Raw genomic sequence first — 15,319 nt, 5'->3', positions numbered from 1 at the left:
AGATACTATGTGGGGATCCACAGGGAGGGGCAGGAGATGAAGGAGGGTTCCAAGGAGTCATTTGCCAGCATGTTGTTCATACTAAGGAGCAGTGCAGAGGTCCTGGGGTGATCACTGAGAACCCCTGAATATTCTTGAAGAAAGCCTAATTTTAGGAGCTTGCCAGGGCCACTGACTGATGACTAATCACTGCAAATCCCAAAAGAACTGACACTAGTGGCCACCAAGTAAGAAGACTTCTGCCCCTTTCCCTTACCCTGCATGGGCCCTGCAAGAGCCAGAGCAACAGAGAATGAAAGGAAAGAGGGGCCTAGAGAGGAACAGAACCACGGCCTCCCTCTCCCCGCCACTGGTTCTGAGTGAAGGGCAGGTGAAGGAGAATCTCTGAAGAGAAGGCAACCCTGAAGCTTTGATTCTGACTGAATCAGTCTCCTCTCAGTTAGATCAAATGTCCTGTGGGTCCCACCTTATCCATTGAGGCCTGGTCCAGCCACTGGAGGAACCGCAAACTTCCCTTTGTCCACCTGCCTGGATGAGTCCATGATTTCAAGGGCTGGGAGAGGCCCTACTCGGCTGTCCTGTTCTGGGCTTGACTATGTTTTCAGGACAGGGGGATCCCAGATGGAGGGGATCTGAGGAGCCATATCCCCAAAGACTTGTCAGGGAACAAGTTAAACCCAAGACACACCCAAGACTCTAATTCAGAACAGGGTACTGGGGGTGGGGCTTTGGGGATGAGCATGGTTTTGAAAGGAGGGAGGCCCATCTTGGATGCTTCTGAGATTGGGCCAGGCAGTGGGGGGCTGGCTCTGGGGCCAAGCTCACAGGGTACTGCCTCCATTAGCAAGGCTGGTGGTGCTCACAGGTCCAGCTATTTTCTGGGGAGTGTTTAGGCAGCTCTCTGCTGCTGCTGGTCTAGCGTTGGAGACACAGTCACAGAGCTAAGTGCTACTCTAAAGGCTACCCCTGGGCTGGAAATACTTCCCGAGGCCTCCAAATCCTTTTCTGAGAGCACTGCGTTCAGAGAGCTGGGGGAAGCAGAAGGTCATCACTGGCTATCTAGGAACTGATCCCATTCCACGCCCCTATTCCCCAAAGTATGGGAATCATGAGGGCTCCCTCTGCAACAATGGACAAGTGGTAAAGTAGAGACCTGCCTTCTGGGAGAGGGGCCACTGATGTGAGGTCCTGGGCTTCAGAGAGAGCAAGCACCCCACCGTGGGTAGGATTCTTGCTCCAGGTCATCGATGGTGTCCTTCAGGGTCTGACTCAAAACACAGAGAAAGTCAGACTGATGCGCAGCCTTACCTCATTCTCTACAGACAAGCGCCTGCCTTTGGGATAGACCCAGCCTGCCTCACAAAGCTGTGTCTCATTGAAGCTGTGGCTGAGGACGTCCTCCAGGCTGGCACCTTCAGGGGGCAACTGGAACATGAGGCATGGCTCGGGACTGCCTGCAGCATCCAGGGGCAAGCTCAGTGCCAGCTGCTCAGCCGCGCTCAGGTTCAGAGTCTGGTTCCTGACCCAGGCCACTGAACAATAGTGGGCCTCATCCAGGACCATGAAGACCTGGGTGAACATGCAGAAGGCGGTCAGGAAGCTGGGAACAAGTCAGCAGTATCAGCAGCTGTACCTGGAAGTGACCAAAGCTGCCCAGTTCAGCCAAGACCTGGGCAAAGGGAGCCATGGTCACTGGTCACCAGCTCCTTAGCTGGGGCTACCATCTAGCTTTGCAGCTTGCTTGGGGTAACGGTGGCAGCTGTGTTAATGTTTAATCCAGCCTTGTGTGGCTCCACCTGTCACACCTCTGCTCCTGAGCTCAGGTCTAGGAACGACAGAATATGATGAAAAAACAGTCCACTCTGACTTGGAGGATCGGAGGATGTTTTACGGACTGTGTACCAGAGGAACTTCTCAGGCACATAGACGCGAGCTCTAATCAGATATTACATGGTGGGTGTACAAGAACCACCCTCCTTCTAACTGCAACATCCTCTACAATTTCCACCAATCCAAATTCTGAGAGTAATTTCAACGCGACAAGGCAGCTGCTACTATACTTGATAGAGGGGGATATGTCAGTAGAGCAGCAAGGACCCAGACTGCATGTTAACTCAGCCCAGAGTCCAGCCAACCTGGTCTCAGACCCTGACCTTACTGTCTCCTGCAGGGTCCCTAGCACGTGGTGGTATGCAACACCAGTCAACCCAAGGGTAGTATTAAGGCCAGGAGACCCACCAAGGGCATACATGCCTTTCCCTTCAGCAGCACAGCTAACACGTACATCCTCATCTCTATCTAATCAAGGAAGAAAAAATTCACCCTCCCACAATAAAAAGCAAATGCAAGTGGCCCCAGAGTAGCCCCAATCACCCCGGGCAATCTCGGTGAGCACCAAAGTACAAAGGACAAAGCCCCACCCCAGTTGGGGAAGCCCCCATCTAGGGGTCATTCCTATAACCTTGTTGGAGTCAAGGTTAGGATGGGGCCCAGCGTGGGAGGTGGCAGGTCAGGATTCTTACAGGAACCTCCCACAGATGAACGCCCCCATCATCTTTCTACCCTGGGGGTCTTACTGCAGGTAGACCCAGGGCTTGGAAGGCATCTAAGTTCAATTATGGGAGGATCAGAATGATGGAACAAAACAGACCATTAGGGGAAAATATATGCCTGGGTGTCATACTCACATTCACCTAATTGTTTGTGTAGCCCTCGGAAAGTCGTTGTTTTGATTTTAAATTATTTTAAGAAAAGAGATGAGCAGAGGTGCGTGGGTGAAGAGAACGTGAGGCAGTAAGGTTGTGCAGAGCAGCCCTGGCTGTAATGTCCCTGTACCTGTGGCCTGTGATTCAGTCGGTATGAAGGGAGGTTCCAGGCAGGCTAGACGCGGGAGGGCAGAGGCAAGAGTCCACAAGAGCCCTGCCGAAGAGGACATGTCTCTCTAACCCCCTCCTCCACCCTAAACTCCCCGCCAGGCTGTCACCAGCCGCACCTCTGCTTCCTCACCTGGCTCCTTTGCAAGTTCTTGTCCTCAGCACAGCCTTGAATGAATTGACAAGAAAGCAGATGCTACCAGCTGCCACTACTCACTTCGGGGCTCAGCCTTTACAGGGGAAACTGAGGTGGAGATAGGAGCCTGTGCCCAGTTGCCATCTCTTCTCTCTAATCACAGAAAGGATTCTGTGGTCCTTTCAGGTCTAAGGCTCCAAAGAGACTAGAGTTAGGAGGTAGGAGTTTGGGCTCCACCAGTGATTCACTGTGATCCACTGTCTGCCCCTTCTAGCCCTCTGGCCTCAATTTCTGCATCTGTGTAAAAGGAAAGTTCGAACTAGATGGTCTCTAAGGATTGTTCCATTTCCTGGTGTAGGATTCCTAAAAGAGAGACAGATAAATGATGAGGAGGCTCTGGCAGAAAAGTGAGATTCAACCAAAGACCTCCCACAGTTATAACTACAGGTTCCCAAACTCCACTGGTTTTACTGTACTCCCAGTTCCCCTAGTTCTAAGTTTTTGATTAAATTATTTGTTCTCTTAACCCTGCCCCTCTCCCACCCCAACCAGTCTGCCAAAGGCTCCCCATGATGCTTCAAAGCCCACAACTGGGGAGTCCTCCCAGGAACACTGTAGCCCCAGGGACCTGTGGTCTCGCTGACTGGGAGGATGAGCTCCCAGGTAGCATACGTGCTGCTCTCTGGCGTCTCCAGCAGTCTGGTCACCCTCACTGTCTTCTGGGAGGCTGCAGGGTAGGACAGGACTGCTTCCAGCCCTTAAAGGAGAACCTGCAGCCTGTCTCTCTCCTCTTCCTCTCCTTGCACCTGTCTTCAGTCAATGGCACTGCTAAGACCAAAGAGAAGAGTGTTCTAATCACTGGAGTAGTGTAACTTGAATGGATACACAGTCACTGGCAATCATCTGCCCGTGGGGTAGAGGGTGGTGTTTGTAGTATGGTGCAGGGAGGGGAAAGTGCTCCCCAGACATCACCTATAAGGATGCACTGGAGGGTGTCTGAAATTTCTTCCAAATTTGAGAATGACTCTGAATATTTGTTTATTTGGCTGCACAGGAGCTCTGGTTTCAGCATGTGGGATATAGGTCCCTAACCAGGGATTGAACCCAGGCCCCTTGCATTAGGAGCTCAGAGTTTTAGCCACTGGACCACCAGGGAAGTGCTAAGAACGACTCTAGTAAATAAAAACATGTGGTAGGAGTTCTGGTTTCTTGTCCAGGATGTAAACATCTTAGCAGTTGTCACTTTGTTCTAGCAGGTAGAAAGCTGGACAAACTGAAAAATCAACAATTCTTCTTAGATCCATCAGAGATGAGGTCACAGAGCAAACTGCTATCCCTCAAATTGGAGCCAGAAAGTTAAATACTGAGAATTGTAACTTCTTGGAGCAGAAATTCACAAACTCAGACTTTCACAGGAATCAGTACCATAGGAAGAAAATCTGACTGTAATTGACAGACTGCTTGGAGGCTCAGGGTGGGTAAGTCTGAGGACTGTCAACACAGTATTTGAGAACAGAGGTGCAGGACTGAGAATACCTGACTTCACTGTGTGGTACTGGCAAAAAGATCACACACATAGATCAGCAGAACAGAACACAGAGCCCAGAAAAAAACAGATTCAACTGATCTTTGACAAAAGAACAATGGCAGTACAATGGAGTAAAGATGGTCTCTTCAACAAATGGTGCTGGAATAACTAGACACAATAAAGTGAGTTTGTTTTCTAGTATGAAAGTTATATTTATACTATAGTCTCTTAAGTGTGCAATAGTATTCTAAAAAATATATACATACCTTTATTTAAAAGTACTTTAGGGACTTCCCTGGTGGTCCAGTGGTTAAGTCTTTGCCTTCCAGTGCAGGGGGTGTGGGTTTGATCCCTGGTAAGGAAGGTAAGATCTCACATGCCTTGAGGCAAAAAAAATCCAAAACATAAAACAGAAGCTATATTGTAACAAATTCAATAAAGACTTTTAAAAAATGATCCTCACTAAAAAAAAAATCTTAAAAAAAGTGGGCAAAAGATCTAACAGACACCTCATTGAAGAATATACACAGATGGCAAAGGGGCATATGAAAAGATACTCAACAGGCTGTCATCAGGGAATTACAAATTAAAGCGAGATACCACTACACATCTAGTGGAATGGCCCAAATCTAAAACTGTGACAACACCGAGTGCCTGTGAACATATGCATCAAAAGGGACTCTCATTCACTGGTGGGAATGAAAAATGCCATAGCCACTTTGGATGGTAGGTGGTTTCCTAAAAAAAGACTACTTTTACCATAAAATCTGCCAAGGGGCTCCTTGGTATTTACTCAACCAAGCTGAAACTCATATCCACATATTAACAAAAACATGCACAAAGGTGCTTAGAGCAGTTTTATTCATAACTGTCAAAACTTGCACACAGCAAGTGAATGCATTAATAAACTGTGGTATATCCAGACATGGAATACTAGTCAGCACTGAAAAGAAATGAGCCATCAAGCCACAAAAAGGCATGGAGAGGCCTTAAATGCACATAACTGTGTGAAAAAAACCTGTTCTGAAAAGGCTGCATACTTTTAGGACAGTGAGACTATTCTCTGTGAGATCATAATGATGGGTACATAACATTATCCATTTGTCCAAACCCATAAAATATACAATAGCAAGTGAACTCGAATGTATACTATGGACTTTGGGTGATAATGGAGAGCCAATGTAAGTTTATCAATTCAACATATGTACCACTCTGGGGCAGGACGTTGACAGTGGGAGAGGCTGTGCCTGCGTGGGGCCAGGGGGTATATGGAAACTCTATACTTTCTGCTCGATTTTTCTGTGAAGTTAAACTACTCTGAAAGATAAAAGTCTACTTCAAAAAAAACAAAACCACAAAATGTGTAGGGTAGGTGAGCTGATCCACAGGAGGAATCCATGAACTGTGGCACTGAGCACTGCTACTGCGAGTAGGCAGAGGTGAGGAACCTGGCTTCTGGACAAGACCTGATCTTGCTAAAGATGATGGGCAAGAGGAGAGGCTTTGTTTCCTCTTGCCCCTGCCCTGACCCCTACATACACCATGGTCACTTCTGAGTAGTCAACACCTCTTCCTCTCTGTCTCCACCATAGTCAGAGTTCACTTTTACAAACTTTTTACCTTAAAAGGAAATTCAATCAATTCCCAAGGTCCCAGGACCTGAGCCCTGAATTACCAGGACCTATCCCAAAGCAGTCCTGTCAAGGTTCAAAAGACCACCAGTGGGGCAGGAGTTACTTACCCAGCAGGTGAAGAAGGGCTGAGAAATGGGAACAAGTTCAGCCTTGCTCTGAACTTTCCAAAAGGGACTCCCAAGGACTTGAATCTGGTATTTTTAGCCCACCCAATAGCATGAGCAGAGGTAAACAGAAAAGAAGATCAATGAGAGGAGTTCCTTATGCCACCCTAACAAATTTCCCTGGGCAGATCGCTCTCTTTGGGGATTTCAGCTTCTCCATTTGTACAATGGCTTTACGTTGTTTATTAATACACCTTTTCACTTCCTTTTGCTCCCATCAACAGTCACCAAAGTGAAGCATCCTTACACCACCACAGACAATTTATTCTTTATTGATTAAAAATTAATGAAACATGCAGCAAAGTACAAAGTCAAAAAAAAAAAAAAGGGAGGGGAAGTCAAATATTTTACATCTTCCATAATCTAGCATTATGTCATAAGGAGGAACCTCCATTTATTGATACACCATTATTCTGTCCTCCAGATTATTAAGAGTGTCAGCTGGCTCTAGGATTTGGTTCACAATTTAAGCAAAAAATCCCAAACAAATCCATGAATCATTTAGAAAGACCTTACATTTTACAAATAGCATTGGCACATGTTACCTTGTGCTAAGTTAGTCCCTACCCCAGGACCCAGGAGATCCTAGGGATCTAGGGATAGAGGTGTATCCTGGACCACTGCTCCCAGGAAGGAGCAAGATTGCTCACTAGCTCACGTGCTGTCTCACCTGCGAAGTTTCTGTTCACTCATTTTTTTTCAGCATCACTGCACATGCCAGCAAAGGTTGTCCACTATACATCATGCAGAAGAAGAAGTAACACTGTCCTGGGGCTTGGTGTCTGGCTCCTAATTCCCAGCAGGGCAAAAGATGAATGGAAAAGAAAGAAAAAGCCCCAGCCCACTTCAGTGCAAAGGACATGCCTGTCCCACTGCAGCTCACAGGTAATGGCCAGTAGGAGAAACGGAACAAGGAAATGGGCTGCTGCTTACTTCCAGCCTGGGCTCTTGATCACCTCCAAAAAAAGCTAGAATAGCGTGATGCCACTACCCTCTGGATTCAGAAATAAGCAGTCTATGAAGGGCTTACTTGAAACAAAAACACAGACTCTAAGGTAAGCCACTAGTCTTGTGCCAAAGGGGACACTACATCTTTTCCATAAACTTATTCCTACCTTCCTGTCCTTTCCCCCTCAATTCTAAGAAAAGAAAAAAGAAAAGCTAAATATCTGTCCATCAAGCTGATCAATCTTCTTCTGTCTCCAGGCTCAACAGGCTCCCTCCTTTTACCAATCCTGCCAGGACTCTGGCATCTGATCCTCTGACCTACTTTCCTCCCAACCCTCTCATCCCAAGCCATCCCCTCCCTTCCTCTCCAACACCCACCCCTTTCCCAACATGCCTTTGTATCCAGGGCCGGTGAAGAAAGCCCAACATTAAAACTACGAGCTCAGAATGAAATTAAAACTGTAACAACTCAGTTGTGGGGAAAGCTTTCAGAGGTGCTCCAAGAAAAAACTAGGTAAAGCAATCTTGTTATTCACAGACCAACAAAGATGGAAAGGGATTGACTGATTCTGTAAGAGGCAGCTCTCCCCTTTCCATGGGGCCAAAGCCCATCTTTTCGTGTTGTTTTAAGGCCAGATTGAGGATCCCTTTCATTTATAAAATTTGTTAGGGCTAATCTGCAGTTAGATAAAGGCTGACTGTGAAACAGTAGGAAAAACAAAAAAAATCAACCCCACTGGTGATTCACATATTGCATTATGAGTGCTCTTTTTTAAACCTAAAGAATAATTTATATTATTTCTGTAGAAAATCAAATGAACACTGTCTACTCATAAATCCTAAAAGTCACGGCACATGTGGTTTCACGTTCCATCTTGGGTCAGGTTCAGCACACAGAGGTGTGGACCCCCTCCTAAGGGTCAGTGCAGGAGAGGGGGCACAAGGCAGGCCTCTTTGGCCTAGGGCGAGTCTCCTTTATTGCTGTAGAAATCTCAGCCATGCATTTCCTCATGACTCGGAGGCCAGGCAAATTGATTTTCACAGGAGGATCAAGGAGCAGTTTTTCTTCAGTTGTTTAAGATCTGAAATGAATACTTCCACACTGATATGAGTTATGATTTTTTCCTGTTCAAAACACCACTGCTGGGGTAATTCTCATTTATAAGCCGTTACGTGATCTTTTCCCTAAAAACAGTCCAAAGTTCCGCTTTGAAGGGTCCAATGGCTGAAGTTCGATTACAGTCAGATGTTTTGCACCAGCTGAAGTTAAGGCGAGCAACCCTTTCTGGAGCAAGTAATGAAGAGGGGTGCCTGAGAGCAGCTTCAGCAAAACGCTTAGAAACACCATCAACAAAACAAGAACACAGTTTAGGCTGCCTCCTTCTGAGGCTGTGCTTTTTCCTAACGAAGGTTGCTAGAATTCATATCAGATAAAAAAAAAAAAAAAAAAAATCACTAAACTAAATTCTCTGGGCTCCAGCTGAACAATCAACTTTTAATTGCTACTTCAGTGGTAAAGAGATATCCCAAGATGCCCACATCCCATCTGGTGTGGGAGAACAAGCAGGATGAGGAAGCCCAATAGAGCTGCTACTTTCCACCCAGCGCCATCACTGGAGTAAGGCAAGATGAGCTGATAGACCTCCCTCCTGGGCCTTGAGGCACCCGGGCCACTTCTTAGATGGAGGAAGATAGGGGATGCGTGCAGTAAGTTTACTAACGGAACTCTTTAAAAGGGATGCTGGCCATTAGTGATCCAACTTTTCTTTCCCTGTAGGAAAAAGGGGGGATGATGGCAGGAAAAACATAAAAGAAAGACCTCTAAAGCTCCTAGCTGGGAGGTTTGTTGCTGGGTTCTTTGGCAGTAGTGGGTTTAGGCCAACAGAAGCAACAGAGACACGCATGTGTGGAATCTCCTTCGGCTGCCTCTTCCAGGGCTGTGTTTTAGCTGATGCTGAGCTGGGCAAATCCTATTAGTTTACTATCATCAGGAATATCCGAGCCTTCGACACCAGATGCCTAAAAACCAAACAAAATGAGAAGCTGTGGTTATTCACAAACAAAACTGCAGGTAATAATTAAAACTGACATGGGGATTGTGGGAGAGAGGGCAGTTGGGGAAAGGTCCCTGGGATACAAACAGGAGGCAGATAAAGGTGTAGGTGGAGTCTAGGTACAAAGGTGGAGTCAGATTGACTAGCAATCTGTTTCGAGAATAAACAGTTGAGGACCTCAGGTAGGAGGCTTCCTGGGAGGGAGAGGGGAAGGGAAGCCAATGAAGACAGACATCAGCCCAGGGCATGGGGAGGCTAAACAATCACCAGACTTGATTATTCTCATCACTCGGGGAATATGGAAGCTGGTCTGCAGAGGCTGCTGGTGTGTAAAAGTGAGACAGTTTAACAAGAAGGAAGGGATGAATACCAGTTTGAAGGTGACAGATCGATTTGACTGGGGTTCTTCAACAATCTTCTGCAAATTAGCTGCCACTATAATCATAAAAACAGAGAAAGTAATGAGAATTTACGTAAATCCACATTTCAACCGTATGTTAACAACTTAATGGTAGTTCAGAATCTCCTACGTACAATCAAAATGCAAGCAGAAAGATAAATCGCTCCCTAAACAAGAGGTGTTTTAAAATACAATTCCAAGTAGCACAAATAAATCTTACCATTGTCAAATTAACTTTAAGATGCCGTATTAACCAAGGAACGACACTCCAGTGAAAGAGGTAGGCCTTGCCTATTCATGGGCCAGAAAGCCCTAGAATGGGAATCAGCCAACTATGTGTAAAAATGACAGACATGTGTACCCCAATGTTCATCGCAGCACTGTTTACAATAGCCAGGACATGGAAGCAACCTAGATGTCCATCAGCAGATGAATGGATAAGAAAGTTGTGGTACATATACACAATGGAATATTACTCAGCTATTAAAAAGAATGCATTTGAATCAGTTCTAATGAGGTGGATGAAACTGGAGCCTATTATAGAGAGTGAAGTAAGTCAGAAAGAAAAACACCAATACAGTATACTAATGCATATATATGGAATTTAGAAAGATGGTAACAATGACCCTATATATGAGATAGCAAAAGAGGCACAGATGTAAAGAAAAGACTTTTGGACTCTGTGGGAGAAGGAGAGGGTGGGATGATTTGAGAGAATAGCATTGAAACATGTATATTATCATATGTGAAACAGAATGCCAGTCCAGGTTCAATGCATGAGACAGGGTGCTCAGGGCTGGTGCACTGGGATGACCTAGAGGGAAGGGATGGGGGTTCAGGATGGGGGACACGTGTACACCTGTGGCTGATTCATGTCAATGTATGGCAAAAACCACTACAATATTGTAATTAGCCTCCAATTAAAATAAATTAATTAAAAAAAAATGACAGACACTGTTCATGGTTCACAAGGCCTCAACTGTTTACTCTCTGGCCCTTGTCTTACACCATGGTCTCTTCCTTCAGAAACATGTACCTGTGGTCTGACTGTGCCTGTTCATATTTTCTGCTTTTTTTGGGGGGACTAAATCTGTAATGATTTTTTCTTACCTCTTGGCTCCTCAAGGAGAGAGTTCATCCTCCAAAATGGATTAGATATGGCCAAGCTTACTCTAACTTGTGACTTCCGTCATCATTTCTATGATCTCCCAGAGACCTGGGTAAGCTTTCACTCACTATCATTGGGGGTAACAAAGCAAATTCAGAAGTGAGATTTTTCTTTTTTGTAAGAAAGGAACTATCCCCAATACCTCCTATTTCAACAAAGCCAAGAACCATTCCTAGAACCATTCGACCTACTCAGTAGAATCAAGGCCTGATTTTCTAGAGCCTAAGGATACAGGCAGAGAGACAAGGGCACAAGGGCAGAGCACAAAGTAGTTACCTATGACTAAATCCCTTCCATCAACGAGGCCGGCAGAAATGAGTTCCTGAGAGACACCCTCTGCTGTATCTGCAAAGACAAAGAAGAAGGTGCTCCATTTTCTTGTGCATGCATGTCCCTGCTAACTTCCGAAGCGGGTGCTGGCATGGCCAGACTAAAGCTAGCTGCTAAATCCACAGACCCAAGGTGGTGGTGGTGGGGCCTTCTTCCACACAAAGGTTTTTCCTACCACCAGGATTCCCTCAAGGGACTATCAGAGGTCGAGCTGGCAGACAGAACCTGCATCAATCAACCAGATGGCAAATATCAGCTCAATGTAAAGATAACATTCTAAATGCTGGCATACCTTAGACGGGGTCTTGCCTTTGTCAGAAGAGCACCTGACAGTGATGCTGCAGAAGAAACTACTAGTCTGAGGGCAACCCTGGACCCAGCCCTGTGAGCTTGGAGATGTGATGATGTGTGTGTAACATCTCCTGGGATAATAAAACAGAAGGATTTAGTCCCAATTGCATCTTTTTTTTTTTGGCCACACTGCGAGGTCTGTGGGATCTTATTTCCCTGACCAGGGATTGAATGCGTGCCCTTGGGAGTAAAGTGTTGAATCTTAACCACTGGATCACCAGGGTATTCCCCTGAATTAAACCTTAAGAAAACATATTTTAATCACTTTTCTTTGGGGATCACACTCCAAGTTTTTTTTTCTTCTTCTTCTTCTTCTTTTTTATCCTAAAATCATTTTCTTCTGTATTCTGGTAGGCTTTCCTTCACATCCAGTCATCCCAGGTTGTACTATCTGAGTACACATAGTCTATGGGCACACAACTAGAAACTAAATAGATGAGGAGAGAGTACCAGCAATTAACCTCATCTCTAACTGACTTCTTCCCAAGGCCTGAACACTAAGCCCCTCAGAGGGAAGGAGAGGACCTCTGTGGCGGGGCTGTGCACATACTTGTGCCAATGACCAGTGATTTGAATGAGTACCTTAAAGAGCGACCCTGCCTGGCTTTAAGACAGAAATCAGACACATCTCTGTACATGTACATTTGTTCTCGTGTTCTCAGAACTTCAGGGAGCTGCTCATGAGACTGAGGCAGCAGGAAGACTAAGCGTGCCACACAGGACAGATACCCAATAGCTGTGAGCCATTTCGCAAATACGAATTCTAAGTAACAAAGGTAAGAAAGAAAATAATAAACCTGTCCCTGGGAGAAGTTCATGGACACAAACTATGCATGACGGGGCTTGGCTTCAGCTGGGAGGGAGGGGACTGGAAGCCTTGCTGTTTCCTTACTGTTAAGGAGTACAAACATGTTCAGTAATAAGAGCCGGAATTCGGCACACCGGCAGATCTGAGTCTGAAGTCCAGCTACACCTCTTCTCAGCTGTGGGAACTGTAACCAGTTACTTCACTCTCTCTAAACCTTGATTTCATCATCTATGCAATGAGGACAATAATCTTTCCTTAGGGGCCATTTTGAAAATTTAATGAGATACTGCTTAGCACAATGTCTGCCATAGTAAACTGGAGCTATATTTTGAGGTAGTTGTAAAAAAAAACCCAACAAAAAACTGTGTTTTTATTTTATTCCCACATACCCTCAACCTTTAGGCCAGGAACATTTTTATCACCCTTTAAGAGGAAAATATACCTAAAGGACAGAAACTTCACACACTTTTTCTTCAAATGACAAATGAGTAGTTATTTTGTTTTCAATGTTTTGATTTTGATGCCTCACCTCTCCCAGGAGTAAATTCAAATCGAATATCATTTAGTTCTTTTTTTGAATTCCTATGAAAGAAAACAAAATGTGTAAAATAAATTTCCGAATTTATACATTCAGAGTCTGCCTACATCTATCAGGAAAGCTATGCCAACAGAAAGATCTTTCTGTCCCAAAGACCAGATGACCTGTCCTAACGAGCTCACACTGAGGGCTCAGAGCAAACAACTCAGAGTGATCATTTATTAATAACTGTCCTACAACTCTTTTAATCTATGTCCTTCACTGGTCAATATATGCCCACTCTCATCCTTACACCCAACAAGACGACCATATTAAACTAAGAGGAATATATGAAGGAGCACAAGGAGGTGTGACTAAAATGACAGAGGCGGCTCTTTTCTTCCTTATCTCCACTCCTAACCCCCACACCCCGCCACCAAGGACAGTACCTTGCCCACCACTGGGGATCAGTCAGAGCAGACTCATAGAATGAAATACGTGATGCGCCCTCAATTCCACAGGGGTTCAGAAGAGAAGGATAAAGAATATACAGATTGGGATAATGAGGAGAAACTTTAGAAACTACTTGTTTTTTTAGATAGGATGTAATGGACAGGAAGGCTTTGGGAAGGGAGAGAAGACGGGGACAGGAATGGGGTCCATACTGGCAGGAGAGTTAGTAGAAGGCTCCAGAGATTAAAATGTGACTGACGAGGGATAGTTGCAGTGATCGCTCACCACAGCAAGTACTGAGATTAACCAAGCTCCCTGGAGGTTCTGGTTAAAGACGGAGAAACTACAATACCATGTATAAAGGCAGATGTGCCTGATCACTTAGGACCCAAATCCATTTTATCTAAATGATGCAGAGGGCTTAGTTCTACCTGACACATGCTTGATGCTACTGAAATTGAGCTTAAAATACAGCTCCCCAAATCCAACACAGCCTGCCCAACAGGTATTTTCTCCCTCACATTGCTTCTCTGCACCTGTCTACATGGACTTATACTTCACTGCATATCTACTACTAAAACTTGCATATCTACTACTAAAACATATCTACTACTAAAACTACTACTAAAGATATGCTAAGTACATAATAAAAATCAACTTCCAACATAGACTTGATTATTGCATTTCATTTTCTCCTTTCTCAGTGTCTTAGCACGATAGCTAATAGTGCTGTACTTAGTCTGCTTAATATGTAATTGTTCAATCTATTCCTTCTGAAAGCTGAATAAAATTAAGGTCAAGTGTTCAGTATCACTTTTGTGTTATGACTGTCATGCCAAGTACAAACACCTTCAATGATAACAATATGCTAAACTGAACGTCAAACTCAACGAGAGTAAGACTCTAGGCTCCTCTTCCATAAACAAGTCTGGAACACAGTCCATAAAAAACCACCCTTCAAAAAGCTAACTGCATCACGTACAAGCATTCTCTCCTCTTCTGAAGCATAAGTCAAGTAACATTTCATACTCTCTATTAACTGATCTATTTTAAAACAAAATTTTTAAGACAGACAAGTAGTATTCTTTGTACACAATTAAAACAGGATGAAACTACCAAGACATCGTATGATTCAGAACTGTTTGGGTCCAGGTATACAGAATAGGCTTCTATAAAGAAAAGGTAGCCCAATCTGCTTTCTTCACGTTTATGGCATAATTTCATTGCTTCTAGTGGTAAAATCAAAACATTTTCCAAAGGGAAAATTACAGAGTTTGGGACTGACATGGACACACTGCTATATTTAAAGTGGATAACCAACAAGGACTTATTGTATAGCACAGGGAACTCTGCTCAGTGTTATGTAGCAGCCTGGATGGGAGAGGGTGGTTTGGGGGAAGAGCGCTTACATGTATACATATGGGCTGAGTCCCTTTGCTGTCCATCTGAAACTATCACAACATTGTTAATTGGCTATATACCCCAATACAAAATAAAAAGTTCAAAAAAATAAATAAAAATCTGAATTTTAACCACCTCTCCAAAAAATAAATAACTAGTTAAAAAAAAACCCAGAACATTCTCCAAATAGGTCTTGCTACCTCTGCTCTAATTATGGTCATACTGAGATGACTAGGAATTCACATGTGGAAAGAGGAATGAGTCAATGGTAATTCAGATCCTCACACTACTGCTGTTACATCTGAGGGAAATAATACACCTGAGAGCAAACACACACAGTTCTATCCAGTTATTCTCAGGCATGCACTACGAGAAGGAGGAGTAACTTTCAAAGAGAAATCAGCATATTCAGAGTATTCAGAAAAGACAAAATGTCTTACTTACCGTAATCTTAGTACTAGACTGATTGGGATCTTGGTTTCTTGTGAACCTGCTCCTGAAGACAGAGCCTAAAAAGCATTGAAAGGCATAAAGTCAATGTCTGGAGTATTAAG

At 44.5% G+C, this 15,319-nt stretch overlaps 1 protein-coding gene across 1 annotated transcript in view; it reads right to left on the bottom strand.

Annotated features, from left to right (window-relative positions):
- Positions 1 to 6,591: 6,591 nt before the first annotated feature.
- OXSR1 (oxidative stress responsive kinase 1) overlaps positions 6,592 to 15,319 on the bottom strand; it is an 86,672-nt gene continuing 77,944 nt past the window's right edge. Inside the window, exons 14-18 of the mRNA XM_081527365.1 lie at positions 15,210 to 15,274; positions 12,924 to 12,976; positions 11,182 to 11,250; positions 9,708 to 9,772; positions 6,592 to 9,302 (exon numbers count right to left, since the gene is read on the bottom strand). Coding sequence (XP_081383491.1) covers positions 9,228 to 9,302; positions 9,708 to 9,772; positions 11,182 to 11,250; positions 12,924 to 12,976; positions 15,210 to 15,274 — 327 coding nt within the window. The 3' untranslated portion in view covers positions 6,592 to 9,227. The remainder of the gene's footprint in view (positions 9,303 to 9,707; positions 9,773 to 11,181; positions 11,251 to 12,923; positions 12,977 to 15,209; positions 15,275 to 15,319) is intronic.

The sequence above is a fragment of the Giraffa tippelskirchi genome, chromosome 9, assembly GCF_054371585.1.
Source record: "Giraffa tippelskirchi isolate mGirTip1 chromosome 9, T2T-mGirTip1v1.2.pri, whole genome shotgun sequence".
Lineage (NCBI taxonomy): Eukaryota > Metazoa > Chordata > Mammalia > Artiodactyla > Giraffidae > Giraffa > Giraffa tippelskirchi.
The sequence above is the reverse complement of the archived record's forward strand: the minus strand, read 5'-3'. Positions and strand labels throughout refer to the sequence as shown.